This window comes from Pseudomyrmex gracilis, unplaced genomic scaffold (assembly GCF_002006095.1).
Source record: "Pseudomyrmex gracilis isolate BER0280 unplaced genomic scaffold, ASM200609v1 scaffold_91, whole genome shotgun sequence".
NCBI classification, from domain to species: Eukaryota; Metazoa; Arthropoda; class Insecta; order Hymenoptera; family Formicidae; genus Pseudomyrmex; species Pseudomyrmex gracilis.
The window spans coordinates 593,295-608,494 of NW_018020675.1; the positions used below are offsets into that span (position 1 = coordinate 593,295).

Below are 15,200 nucleotides of genomic sequence, written 5' to 3' on the forward strand. Positions count from 1 at the left end.
CATTAATACGTTAAACATGTATGCGGCCGCAGAAAATTTGAATTTGAATTTCGTGGATATTTTTCATTTTTTTTTTTGAAGAAGAATAAACAATAATACACGCGTATAGAAAAATATCAATATATAATCGCGTATGTATTCATAATCTGTGTTTAAAAAATTGTACACATATCACAATTTGTGCAAGACTTTGACCGAAACTGAAATAAAATACATGTGGAATAATGGAAATTTAAAAGCAAATTCGAATTTGCTAAAATTTAGCGGGAAAAAGAAGATTCTGAAATCGCCAGATATATAATTTCTGCCTTGCGGCAATGAAAATTTTATGCAAAAACGAACACGCTTGATGTGCGGTGAAATTTTCCCGTCACATTTTCCTAGATTGTCTATCTATCTCATCAGGAAGGCAAAATCCTCGAAAAGTTAAGCGAGTCTGCTGCCTGTCGGGGGCGAAATGACAAATATGTATACTAATCGGGCGCGAGATTGGACTCGAGATCGGCTTTCGTCGTTATGCCGCCGATGAGAGAAAACAAGATTTTCTCCCGACAACGCTTTGTCGTTGCCCTGTCGGTGTCTTCTCGTGCGCGGACACTATCGCTTTACGCGAAATCAGATTCCGTCGCGAAAGCAGCTTACCGCCGAGATCGGGGAGTGTATACGCGTGTACCCATCAAATCAATTTTGTCGTATGTACGTATATATATGTATATATATATATATGTATATATATATATATATATATACTCTGCGTTCCAGCTTTTCTGCTAACGACAGATCCGCTGGCAAAACTAAATCTGATTTTTCCCGCGAAGAAAAATCTAATACGAAGATTAATTGTGTGATAACAGAGAGAACCGACAATATCCGATATATAAGAGATTTAAATATTTCAGCGAGATATGTGGTTAAAATCCAATCAAATTAGATAAATCTTTTTTTTAAGATAATTTAATTATCTAAAAAACTAATCAATATGTGAATATAAGTAATACGCTCGCTCGTAATATAAATAACAAAGTGGAAGATATTAACAAGATGAAATCGTGGTCATTAACACTGAAGAAGACTCAAGTCGAGAGTCGAAATGTCGTTTGTGTAATTTTGTACTTTGCGACATTTTTGTTGACTTTTAATTATAATATCAAAAAATCTCTTATATTGCTCAATTTGACCTTGTTAGCGTCTTTCACTTTCTAATCGATATGTTCAAGATTACAATTTTTTTTTTTTAATTTTAATAAAACGATATTCTTGAACATTTCTTGAAGCTGTTGTTATGCACATTTCAAACTTTACTTCTGTCACAGATTTTTAAACTAGTATTAAAGTCGAACACACTCTCTTAATCAAATATAACATTTGCCAAGCCAATTTCCTTTCGGATAATTCATACGCATCGCCGGTGTAATACAGTAGTGGCGCAATCCAAAGCACGAGGCCTCGAGGGGAAGTTTGGTTTACGGCGAGAGGAAGTGAAAGCTACTTTACCGGTTCGTCGTTGATGGTCCAACGTAGATTGGCCTTGGGTACTGACGGCCAGGCAGTGCAATTGGCAGTGACGTTCTCTCCGACGGCGTAGTGCGTGGACATGCCCGTGATTTCCGGTCCTCTCTCCGGCGGCGCTGCGAACGTAAATTTTCCGTGTGAGGACGTGGCAAAAGTTTTCCCATAAACCAGTTACTTTGCTCCGGTTAGACTCTATAAACTTTCGACTATTATCCGGAGTTCTCCGCTCCTCGAACGTTCGTTTCATTCTATCCACGTCGAGGAGACGACGAGGAACAGAGGAAGGAAAGAAATCAGAAGGAGGGTTTTCTCACTTTGCGAGAAACGAGAGTTTAGAGGAGCGAAATAGCGACACGAGATGAATTTTCCGGACGTCAACGTCCCTTTCATTTTGTTACATGACAAGTAGTCTACCGGTTTGAGAAATGTTTCTACTCTATTATACGTTATAATATTATATATATATATATATATTATATTATACTATATATAATATATATATATATTATATTATAACGTATAATAGAGTGTATATAATATATATATATATATGTATTTCATCGCTGGTGCTGCTTTTTCTCGCGCGATTTGAATCGCCGTTTACTTTTGTTGAAACAATTTCCTGGTCTTCCAACTGGCAACGCAGTTGGAAGCCGGGGTAAGTTTTGCACGTTTTCGCGCGACCGCCACTGCTCCGCTCAGCACGAAGGGAATTAATTTTCAATTAGGTCGGGCACGTGACTTTTCTCCCGTTCGTGATTAAACGAAGAGGCCCGTAACTTCGATCCCACGAAGATATCAACTTTCAGCGAATGATGAAAATACATTTCCTTGTGATTAGACGCGAATCATTTAATGCGTACTTGTTTGGATATACAGATAATTGTGTGAATAAATAATAAAAACATCAGCTGTGTGTGTGATATACGTACGTTCTATCTATAATATACACAGCGATAAATTACGCAAATAAAATTACGCTATTGCAACGTGCCCGACTGAAACAATTGCACTCGAAACTCACGGAAGCGAAAAATTGTTAAATTTCACTCACGTTTGACATAGAATAAATATTCCATGTGTTTACAACAAAACAATAGCTCAATAGCCAAGAGCTACAATTTTCTGGATAATTAATTTCTCTACTAATAATTAGATTTAACTGTTACGCTTTCGAAGGTACTACTATCGCGTGATTTGCAAACGAGGTTTCATAGGTTACAATCTGACCAACAACAACATGTTGATTATACAATACAATTTTATATACTGGTTCGTTATATTTTCAGAGAGAATTTGCGTTTTTTATTTCTTAAACAAAATAAAAAAATCTAACGGAAATTAAGAACAACATTTGCGTGTACGCGCCTCTCTCTCTTCAATCATATTTGATTCTTTTGAAATCAATAAATTTTTCTATCACAAATAAATTTAACTTTTATTTCCGCGATAATATTTTAATTATCAAAAGTTGAAGCAATTATCAAAAATTATCACGCACACGTTTTTGTGAGCTAAAAACTGATTCGCTCCCAAACAAACTTTAGAATAATAGATAATCTCCGATTTTTTGCGGTGTTCATGTTATGGACTATCGCACATGCGTCGATCCACAATCAATTATCGGATTTATCGCCCACCGCTGGATGCGTCGTGTGTGTGCCGGTGTGCTCGATGTCTCTAATAGCGTTAATTGGCACGCCGGATTATGAGAGACATTCACGTTCGAACGGGCGCGACCAAATGCTCAATTAAACATCCGTTCCCCGTTGTCCGAGAGCACACGTTGCAGCAGCACATCGGCGCAACTCCACCTCGGATTTGGTCCATTAATGCCTTCCGCTCGTCGAAATATCCGGAGCGCAATTAAAACCTAGAATTTCGGGCGCGTCACGCGCCGGGAATCCCGACCAACGCCACCGGCGTCGTTGTCGATTTCGCATCGGGTGAAACGCGAACGAGCGGAAGATGGGAAAGCGTAAAAGGGCGGAAAGGGTGGCGGCGAGTAGGTATCGTGGAAAAGTGGGAAGGGCCGGAGCAAAATTTCCGAGAAATTGCGGAAAATCGCAGACGCGGGCGGTTAGAGCGAGCGAATACGCGCTGTCGAAAGTTCCGTCATGATAATTTCCTTGCGCATTAAGCTTGCGTACGGGGCCAATTATTTCGTATATTATATTGCCTCAGAGGAGCGGAGTTTCATTTACGACAATGGTCGAACAATGGTTGAACAATGGTCGAACAATCGTGGTTTGTTTTGTTTGAATTGAAAAACGAAAAACACAATATTCTATCATCACGTTCGAGTTTATACAAAATGAACAATAATATGAATTTAACAACAAGTTTCGGCTCATGTAGTATCAGACTAGCGTAAATTAATTCGCGAGCGAGCCAATGTGTCTGCACGATAGGTGTTCGTGCGAAATATATATTTTTTATTTTAAAAATTAAACATTCTAGATGTGAAATTTCAAATTGAAATCAATTCAATCTATTACGTGTATTAATTTACACGTTTAAAATAAATAAAAAATATATTTCGCACGAACATATCTGTGACGTCGTTGGACGTCCGAATTAATCTTCGCTCATAGTTCGAACGACAATCGAATAATTTTTTTTCGCACAAGTAACAAAACTAACGTACAGACATAAAATTTCCTCACGACTTGATGATCTCGGTTGATCCAAAATCTTTCTGATTTTCTTTTTTTGTTAGAATCTTGAAATAGTTTTTTGAAGTTCCTTACAAATGTCGCGGAAGTTACGGAGTCGCGCGTCATCGATTTTCTCGATGAGAATCGAAAATAACGCGCATACCGAGAGGCTACTGGACCGAAATCAGAAAGAGAGGAAAGAAATTTGTCAGGATTGCGGAAAGTTGGATAACCTGACGCTCTGCCAGGATTCGAGCATTCGCCACGCTAGCGCATTCGGCCGCGCGGAAAGTATTCCCGCTGCAATAACTTCGCCGACAGTGATTTAAGCGCGTAATTACGAGGGTTATTGCAAGCACGGAAGGATTTTTTTTTAATTTTTTTAATTTTTTTTCCTTCTCTTTTTTTGCCAGAATTTAATATGCATAACGGCGAAGTCTTGTGCGCCGCGTTAAAAACTCTACTACTCGCGCACGAGGCGCGCTCGATTTATGTCGATACACATAATTAACACACCGAGATAATGAATAATAACAAGACAAACACATATATTGTTAGCGTGAAATTAAAAAAAACTTGAATACATTAAATAAAATGTATATTTACATAAATAAATAAAGATCAAATAATATTGAAATTATACACAATTGCACGTACTTTAAACAAAACCTTGTTTTGTTTCTTGTACTATACAAAATTATGTGTACACACGAAATTGTTGTTACTATACAATTTGGTTTATCACCGACGTTGCGGAATCTGATATTTATTTTCATCTGGCGGAACGTCAGATCTAGATATCCGCAAACGCATTACGTTCCGAAGCCTTGAGTAAAACGTTTTTCAACGAAAAATGTGATTTTCTGTCAAAATGTTTTTTTTTTTTTTTTTGCTCCCTTCGCTCCCGAACCATGTAGTAATCCCGATATTACATCGTTCCGAACATTTTCTGGCGTAATAATTTCTCCGAGAGTTAAGTTCCTAATTGAGAGGGTTGTCGGGAGAAGATAGCCTGCTTTCATATTCCGCGGTAACTTCACGTACAAAATGAAATTGCTTTTTGAAGGCACTGCAATTTATATGGATTGCGAACCTCGCGGCGTCTTTATAAAGCATGAAATGAATATTAAACTGCGAACGATTTAATCCAATTAATTTCCTGACGCGCTCGAGCAAAATTCGTGTAAGCAGGAGCGAAGAAAAATAGTTCGAGATCATCAATAGAAATAATTTATTTGCAAATTGTTGAGTTTGCGCGCATGAATTAAAGTTGAAACAACGCGCCTTTATACAATGAAGAAGAGAAAGAGAGAGAGAGAGAGAGGAGAGAGAGAAGAGATTAATCACAAACAGTGAGTGAAAAATATACAGTAAGTTTTCCGTAATCATTTAGGCAACACATATTGTATAGGAAAGCGAAGTGGCGATGCGTGACGTGCAACTAATTGCTGTTGAATTAAGTTTGCGAGGTAGCACATTCCCGATGCAACATAACTCACTGACACACATTGACTTAATTAGCAATTAAAACTTTGCTGACGTAGCAAGAGAAAGAGCAGCTCGTATGGTTACACATGTCTCTCATTTCAAATCCCATAAACATTGTACAACATTACTAATTATTCTGACGATCGCGATATTAATACAATATCATACCTTACATTGTATGAATGTGATAATCGGTACACCTGTTATTTATCGAAATTTACAACGTTTTTTATTTTTTTTTATCTCTCTCTCTCTCTCTCTCTCTCCTATAGATAGCTGATTTGTAATTTCTATATAAATAATATATTAATAGTGGCATTTTCTATCTATGTCAATTTTTTAAATTTATTTTCTCTCCTTTATCTCATCTTTCTGTTGTTATATTTTTTTATCGCGTGTTGTATACGTTAGTTTTTTCTTTTTCCTTCATTTGTGTCATATTTATTATCTCGGAATTATTTAAAGGATTGTTCCACAAATATACCTAACTGAGACGATAAAGTGCAATTTTTTTATTTTCTCGAAACTTCTGTTTTCTTTAATGTGGATTTGTTAATTAAAAAGACACGTGTATCGACAGTGTGTCTATTGCGAGAAATGTGTCTGTTTTATCTTTTTAATAGCGGTTTTGATGTTGGTTTCCGTTTCGTGAAATTCGCGAACCGATGACATCGGTATGCTCGCAATACCCCACGTTGCGGCCGGTAGATGCAGTAGCTTGTTTTCGTTGCAACCTTCCTCCTCGAACGGCATTCGGTCCGCCATTCCGCAAACCTGGTTATAACACGCTCGTACGATCGTTGTCGAGGAAATGAATTTTCTTCACAACACAAGGGCTTGTGCAAGGCACACCCTTACACTTCTTAGGGCGGAAAGTGTAGGGCAGCCGAGAGAAGGAGGGTCGAGCCTTTCCACAGCTCTAAGCTTGGCTTCCTCCTATTCCATTTCGGTCGTAACAACGACCGCGCAACAAGATAATACGTGGGAAGGAAAAAAGTAACGCGGCGAACAGGCGAACATTTACGTTTATTGCAGCGTAAAACTTGTACCCTGGCTAACTTGCTGCGGGATAACAGTCATTTTCCGTAATTTCGAAAAATGTCGATTGTATCAATGATGAAATTATTATCGCTGTACTGTGTAAAAGAAAAACACTACTTCCGCTATTAGGAAGGAAGTAATTTTCTTTGTTATAGTTTGAATGGGTTCTTAAAACGGTATTTCAAAATTTTCCGGTAGTAGTTGGGCAAGTGTGAACCATTTGCAGGGTGTTTTGCAATAAATAAATCTGCTAATTTTGTTTTCCAAACGTTTCGGCTTTATTTTTAACCTTCTTCTGTTACTGTGATAGACAGTACTGTGTAGACAGTAGTGACGAAACTCTTGACTCACACATAGTAAACAGATCAAATTTTAAAATTGACACACACAATTTTAACTAAAATGTTCGTCATTCGATAAAACAGAAGGAAGTGTTCTATCAAAGAAATCCACTGAAGAAGATTAAAAATAAAGCCGAAACGTTTGGAAAACAAAATTAGCAGATTTATTTATTGCAAAACACCCTGCAAATAGTTCACACTCGCCCAACTACCACCGGAGAAAAAAAAAAGATAATTTTCTTTATGTATGTTTTTTTTTTGTATGTGTTTGCGCGAAATTATGACACACAGTTTCACAAACTAGAAACTCACGTGTTGATTGGATGTTCGACATTTATCGACACTCGAATGTGGTACAACAGGCATAAAAAAATCATAATAAAGCTCGATACATCTTCGTAATGTATTTATGAAGCGTATTTGCGGTTTATTCGGCAAGAGAGAGAGAGAGAGAGAGAGAGAGAAAAAAAAGAGAGAGATATGTTCTCTCTCTCTCTCTCTCTCTCTCCTTTAATTCCCTCTTGTCGAGTTTACCCTCTCGAGTCTCTCGTACAAGATCGTAAATCAACGAACCGCATCGTCCACCAATCAGATTCGACCATCATCGCAATTTCGTGTCTCGAGGGTGAGAGAGAGAGAAAGAGAGAGAGAGAGAGAGAGAGAGAGAGAGAAAATATAATATTTATCGGACTAATCATTACACAATTTACGTTTATTGCAAGAATATTGGCTGTAATTTGTCACAATCAAGCGAATAGGCGACAGGCAATTGATAGATAGATGATTGATAAATGTTTGTACGTTTCTTCTTGGGAAAATAGTATGTGACGTGTCACACAGAAATGGGACATGTCATCTGGTTTCGTCGTCCGAACGATGTCGGTTCTTTCGTTACGAGTCTGACAGCAGATAAGAGCGAGAATGTCCCTGGAAGGAAGCTCAATCGTCGTTTTCTCTCTCTCTCCTCTCTCTCTCTCTTTCTCTCCCTCCTCCCCCGGTTTTTCCTTCTTTAAACGATTCCCTTTGAACGAGTCTGACATGAATATTTATGACCTCATGAATATTTACGATATTCGAAGGTATGTGCATGCTGGAACACCGTTATAATGTATGTACGTAGGATACGTACACGCGTATTGGGCGGAAAATGGAAATACTTCGGCGTTTTGCGAAAATGTACAAGATTAATGGATTTGTGTGTGGAATCGCGTGATATATGCAATTGGCAGAACGCTAATCGCTCATCTTCGTCGTGAAATATTCCGTTTCTTCTTTTCCCTTGTCTGTCCTCTCGGACAGTCAATTATCGCAATAATATTGTAAACAATATTTGCGTAACAATATTTGTTTGTGGTTTTTTGAAGAAGTTCTTCTTGTAGAGGTTCTGTGCAACAGTTACATCGTTCGAGTGAAATGCGAAGAGTTTAAGAAAAAGAAAAAACAAAAACACAAATACGATGTTCAGTACTATTATCTCCGTGATTTACGCACTCATGTTTCTGTGAGAGAATTCCTGTAAGTACTACTATTTTCTGGTTAAGTAGAACATATAAATTTCCTTCTCAAGCAGTAGTTGCCGCTTGGTATTTACACCGTTCACCGGTTGGTTTTCGTTCTCACTCTTTTACTCTTTTTGCCGGAAATCCATATCTTACCGAAGTAATGACAAAATTAATAATTTGCTCATTTCACGTGAGACACTCCCGAAAGACCTGTCTCTCTCGATCTTACTTTTAATTACCGATTCATTTACATTTTTTTATTTTGTTTTTTTTTTTTTTTTACTATTTGATAGAAAAACTCATTAATTTTATTTAATTAATTCCAACGTGTTCCAACGATATCTCATTACAATCACGTAATATTTGTCTTGTTATATAAAAACGAGTTCTATCTTGGATGGTCATAGGGTTATTCAATATCATTCAGAAAGGTGCTGCCAAGTATTTATTTGCACAGTTGAAGTATCTTCTCTGTACATATCTCGGCTCGTTTTATTAAAAGAAACGAGCGCGAGACGCGAAATATACAACTACAAAATGCACGGCGTGTTTTCCTCAATACTCAAGAGAATTACGACCCCCAAGCGTACGAATTGATTCTTCAATCATTTCAATTTCCTGAGCGAGCGTTTCTCTTGCAACCCTGGTGAAATTAATTTTCTCACTCCGTTTCGCAATCGAGCCGGCATAACAACGTTCTTGGGGGTGGGAGAGGAGTGGGGGGGAGGGGGGAGTCCATTAAATATACCGGATTCTCGCGGAAATGTATACACTTTTTTATAGAAATGTCATAAAATCTTGAAAAAAAAATAATGAAATTTTACCATCTTTGACATCTCGTAATTACATTCCGTCTCGCTTTATTTTATTTATTCAATGTAGTTTTCTCTCTCTCTGTGTGTGTGTGTGTGTGTGTGTTTGTGTGCGCGCGCGCTTTATTTTATTTTAAACGAGTTTCTTCCAATCGTTAATAATGTACGTATGTTTGCATTAAAAGAGCTGTTAATTATTGCTACGCGTTAGATTAACTCGCCAATGTAGAAACATTTCACGTGCACGTCGGTTCCTTTGAACGTTTTGCATCATTGATTCTGTCGGATTATTGGACGAGTATCTCATATCGCGTAGATCTTAATATTCCGGTAGGCAATGATACACAGATCCGCGTACATAGCGGCTGATTACGAGGCTGTCCCTTTGAACCCGAGCGAGAGCCGCTCTTAATCATGGAAAGCAATGTTACCTACATATCCGATTAAATAGTTTGATCTACACTGTTGCATACACATACACGCACGCACGCACGCACACACACACACACGCACACACACACACACACACACGAAACTTCACTGAAACTTCACTTAATGCTCTTTAGGTATTGGTCATCCATCTATCGAATGTTTGTTAATTCAAAACCGATGAAATCGTTAAAGATGCAAAACACTTCGGACACGTGTATTCCATCGGTTCAAATTTTATTTAGACAGTTATTTAAATGGAAAATTTTTTTATTAAAAACAAACAAGAAAAATCGCGTACGCTGCTGTTTCAGCTTGTTAAAAATTGACCAGAAGAAATTTTGGCGACTTTTGTCAGATCAGCTCTTGATTTTATCGCACCGGTTGACCTATTCGTAAGAAGTCCCTTCCGAAAGGGACGTTCCCTGGATGTTGTAGAGCTCTCGCAAATTTTCGCATGAAAGAGAGTTCGACATTCGGTCGACATTCGAGGCTACGGATTTCTATCTAAGGCAAACGATTTTGTAGGTCGGTCTTGCGGTTTGCTCGAGCGGAAACATCGCGTTCAATCGTGGTACGCTCCGAAGAGATTCGGTCCGATCTCTTCTCCTTATCCCCCAAATATCTCCTTTTGCTACTTGTCCAAGAAAGAAGGAGAGAGAGATAGACGAGAAGATTCACGAACGAATCTCTCTCGCGAGTTCTCTTTCGCGCGCAAATATCCCGAGCGTCTTTTCGCGAGTCGCCGAAGCTTTACAGGGGGGGGGGAAGTTGTAAAGTGCGGCGAAACGAGGGCAAATGCTAAATTTTCGCGAAATGCTCCGTCGAGCTGTTACAAGAAGGCACGCGGCGAATATGCACCGCGCGCTTCTCGCAACATCCAACTAAAGGTAAGAGTTGCAGGTTTCTACGGTCTTCTCTAAAAGCAAGAGAGAGCACCTCTAATAAAACAAGTCCACTTTTGCGAAAATTAAGAGGCACGCTCAAATTTACGTTGAATAGCGATAATGCTGGAAGTGAATACCGCTAATTAAATATTTCTAATTTTATAGTTTTCAATTTTACGCGAGAGAAAATAATAATGTTAATTAAGAATTAATGTGTGTACGTGTGTATGTGTGTGTTACGTTACAATTGATGAAAACACACACACACACACACACACACACAGAGAGATATATCTCCCACATATTTCACTAAAGACGCACCACTGCAGTCTGCAGTCGTACGTCTGCTCTCATTTTCATTTCTGAATATATTCGTTGTTTCTCCTGCTACAACAAATTCACGGAATACACGCTGTACCTGCAAATCGAGTTAATATTGGGAAGCAACCGCGCGTCGGTTCGCGCTTAATTCAATCATCTCAGCGTAACCTAACGTTTCTCCGTAGAAACGCGAGTACAGAAACTATGTTTAGTTTACATTGTTACTCCTTGTATAAATTAAACAGAAGTATGCGTGGCTCTCGATTGTTGTATTTCTATTGGGATCGCCATTTACATTTATTAAGTAACACATTGAAGTTTAAAGTCTTATTGCATCTTCTAAAATTGCACAATATATATACGCGACACACATCTCCGTGCGCGCGAATATATATCTATCTACGTATGTGTGCAAACGCGTGTTGTACATCGACGATTTCGCTCAATGAGTTCGAGAGAGATTCGAAATTCGCGAGAGAGGGAGAGTTTTCTGAAAAAAAAATTTCATCCCGTAGAATCGGGTGGCGTTTTGCTTTACGTACAACAACGTACCGTCGCCGCTCGCGATAAGCCAAGCAGGCGCCTCTTCTCATCAACATGATAAATAAACGCGAAAGTAAATACAAGTGTACCGCGCGACCAGTGAATATCCTCTCCCCTCTCCCTCTCCTCGGATCGAGATAAGTGCGCACTCGGAGAGCACACTTATTCGCCGCCGGATACATAATCTCGCCGAGCCTCCCGGTCCCCATCTTTCCATCCTCACCGAATGAGCTCCAAGTTTCTTCGCGTAAGAGAGAAAGAGAGAGAGAGAGAGAGAGAGAGAGAGAGAGAGAGAGAGAGAGAGAGTAGGTATCGTTATCATAGAAATCGCGACATTACGCGGCATATGGCCGGGCGCTGTATTAGTAAGCACAGAACCGGGGGGAGAGAGAGAGAGAAAGAGCCCGCCGGATTTCATCGTTCTCATCTTTCTCCTTCATTCCGCTCTCATATCAACTCTCTCCTCATAGTCTCTCTTCTCCCCTTTCTCTCTATTTTACACAAATCCCCAATCTCATCGGTTTTTCTTGCGCGGCTCAAACACACCTTTCTCTTTGCCTCATTTCTCTCCCTCCCCCCCCCACAGAGCAGTAGATCCTTGCAGACAATTTATCTACTTAGTATCGACTATGTAACTCCTGGATTCCAGTCGTTCTTTTTTTTTTTTTTTGCTCTGTCGTTTTGATCTCTATCTCTGTCTCTTCTTATTCCTTTCAATCTTTCGCCAGCGCTCCCCGGAGAGAGTGTTCGATCCTTGACCGTCCTCCTCCGTCTTTATGACCTTACCGTCTCACCGTCGACATCTCAGATTCAAGAGTTTGCAATCTCGATCGCGATTTGAAACTCGTGTTTTTTTTTTATTTTTTTTTTACACTCTTTCTTCCGTTTTTTCTTTGTCTACGCTGAGTTATCGCGCGTATCTTTTACGGCGCGGTACTTTGCATCGATAGACAGATCGTTTTTCTCTGTTGTTTAAATAAAACTAACAAATTTTTGTCACTCACTTAATAAAGTATATATAAGTAGGTTTCGATTCATCGAATCCCTACCGGAAAAAGCGTGTGTAAATAGATCACGTGATTCTATCGTTCTTGATTGTTGCCACTCTTATCTCGACGCTGATTGGACGTTTCTCGAATGTGTTTTCTCGATTCATATCGTGACGAATCAAGAGGCACTGCTTCGCGCCGTTCGAGCGCGACTTCCTTGCGCGTGCTTTCAAAATGTAACTAAAATACAGTCACGTGACTGTATTTTAGTTAAAAACGTGACTAAAGTAAAGTCACGTGACTTTAGTCACGTGTTGTTTTTCCACTCCTCTTTTTCACTATATTTTTATTTTGATTTTCATGCCAATGATCGGCAACGTAGTTAATTTGAAAATCTATTTTTAATTGTTCAGCAAACACAAAGTGCAGTACGCTATGTTAAAAGCAATATTTTGTATACTTGCGCTCATTTAAATATACAAAACTTTGCGGTTTTCAGGTTTAATGTCTCACTGTAAAATTGCCGGTCGCGAATGTGTTGAAAAAGTTTATTCTCTCATGTCGCGGAAAAACGTGTCTGGTGTTACTTGACGGTTCCTCTTCGTCGTTTATAAAAGTAAGTTAACGCGCCCGCGTATATATATATATACAGGGTGTCCCAGAATCGAAAACAGTTTCCTTTCGAAACTGAGTCGAAAAGTCCTGAACCATTTTTTTTCTAAAATTTATAATAAAGAAGTAATTATTGAGTAAATCAGGCCAATCAGCGCCGACCGTCAGTGAACTGCGCTCACACACACCAGGCGCGTGGCTCACTGACGTGCGCCTGGCTAAAGATCGGCGCTGATTGGCCTGATTTACTCAATAATTACTCCTTTATTATAAATAATAGAAAAAAATGGTTCAGGACTTTTTGACTCAGTTTTACTCCTTTTATCTGCCTACGAGAGATTGTACGACAATTCTGGGACACCTTGTATATATAAAAGAAAATCTCTTTTTTTTGTTTCTTTTGTGCACGCGTACGGATTATTTCGAAAACTCGGGGAGAATCAACTCGGGGTTAGTTGAGTGCAAATTGCAATCTTAAGTCCCTTCGTTCCCATACAGTTGGTTATACCGGTTTGGCTTTCCCGAGCCAGCTATATATACCTCGACGAACTTTTCTTTCGCCGGCCTTCGCTTCCGGCATTCCCCGGCAGAAATTTATCCACTTACTTATCCGACATACTAAAGCTCCGAAGGGAATATCTTACTTGTATGTATGTAGCCCAGTCGAAAATTCAATCTTTGACTGAGTCCTCGACATCTTTACTACGACATCAAAAGCCCGTCCGTCCTCTATCTTCATCGAAAACTTGCGCAAGTATTATATTAAGGCAAGAAATGAATATGCTCTCGTTGAGCGAATTTCTCGCGGAGAAATTTCATTCAATGTAAGTTTAAAGAATTTAAAGGGGAGAGATTTTATGTACAAACGTGTCTTGTGAGATTTTATAACAATCTCGTTTATAAACTGATAAATCTCGTTTATATTATTCCCGTAAATTCTTTTACCAATCTCGATCTCTCGCATTTGCTCGCAATATTTTCCATCTTCTCATTTCGTAGACAGAACATACTTATTACTTTTATTAATACCATCTCTACAGATTTGCTTTTATGGAAAACGTAAATTTTTTTTTTTTTTTTTATGAGAGCTTCACGTTTCAACCAGTGTTTCTTTAAATCTCTCCTGAACTCACAGCGCGGATATTTCTCTTCCTTTAAATTTTCTGTTTAATTTATAACTGTTCAATTTGAATGAGAGCGCTACATTTGCGTGAACATTGTTAGTCGCGTATAGATTTCGAAAGCAGAACTTCGCACTCGCGCGAAGTCCGTGAAATCTGGCCAGCTCCGCTTGCCAGATTTTAATGCAATCGTCCGGAAGCTGAAGACGAATCGACGCTGAAGCTTAGCGTGACTTGCGAGCTGGCTTCCCTTTGATATCGCTTTCCCTCCCTCTCTCCTTCCCTCCCCCCCATGTCGTGTTCTCCTCGTTCTCTTTTCTTCCGCGGCGTAAGCTTTTTACTCGCAGAATTCTCGTCGCGCGGAATGAGACTGGAGGTTATCTACTGTCGATTGACCGGTTCTGGAAATACGCCAAATCCTTTCGGCCATCCATGCGCGGCCTAACGCGCGGGCTCCTTTATCTACCGCATTCTCTTTTTCTCCCTTTCTTCCTCGTCTTCTTCTCTTTCCTCCCCTTTTCCTCAGTTTTTTCTCGCACCATTTTTTTTTTTTTTTTTTTCACACCCTGTCCTCGTTTCGTCCTCCCGAACGTCCTACTATTATTGGCGTCTTTTCTTCCCGCTTCGTTTTGATGTGTTCCTTTGTCGCTTCGCGCTTGTATTTGACAGATGCTTTCTCTCTTTGTATCCACTCCAGACTTGTAATTTTGTCTTGAGAGTCTTTCTTTATACACCTTTCTTCCGTCCTTAATAAATGCCTTTCTGTGTCCTTCTTGAGTATTCTCGAGAGATCTCTCAAGAGTTGAAGTTGTCGTGTAACGTCTCCCGCGTTTTTTTTTCTTTTTGCTCTTTTTATTTTTCAATATAGTTCTGTATAGTTATTGTTTATGAAAAAAGCAAACTCTCTTTCTCGCTACATAAATATTTGTAAAACACAGTTTACGG

General features: G+C 39.1%; 1 protein-coding gene across 1 annotated transcript in view; it reads right to left on the reverse strand.

The window, feature by feature from the left end:
- The window catches only part of LOC109855503, a 70,043-nt gene that overhangs the window by 38,670 nt on the left and 16,173 nt on the right, over positions 1-15,200 (reverse strand). Inside the window, exon 3 of the mRNA XM_020429823.1 lies at positions 1,495-1,628. Within this exon, the coding sequence (XP_020285412.1) occupies positions 1,495-1,596 (102 nt within the window). The 5' untranslated portion in view covers positions 1,597-1,628. The remainder of the gene's footprint in view (positions 1-1,494; positions 1,629-15,200) is intronic.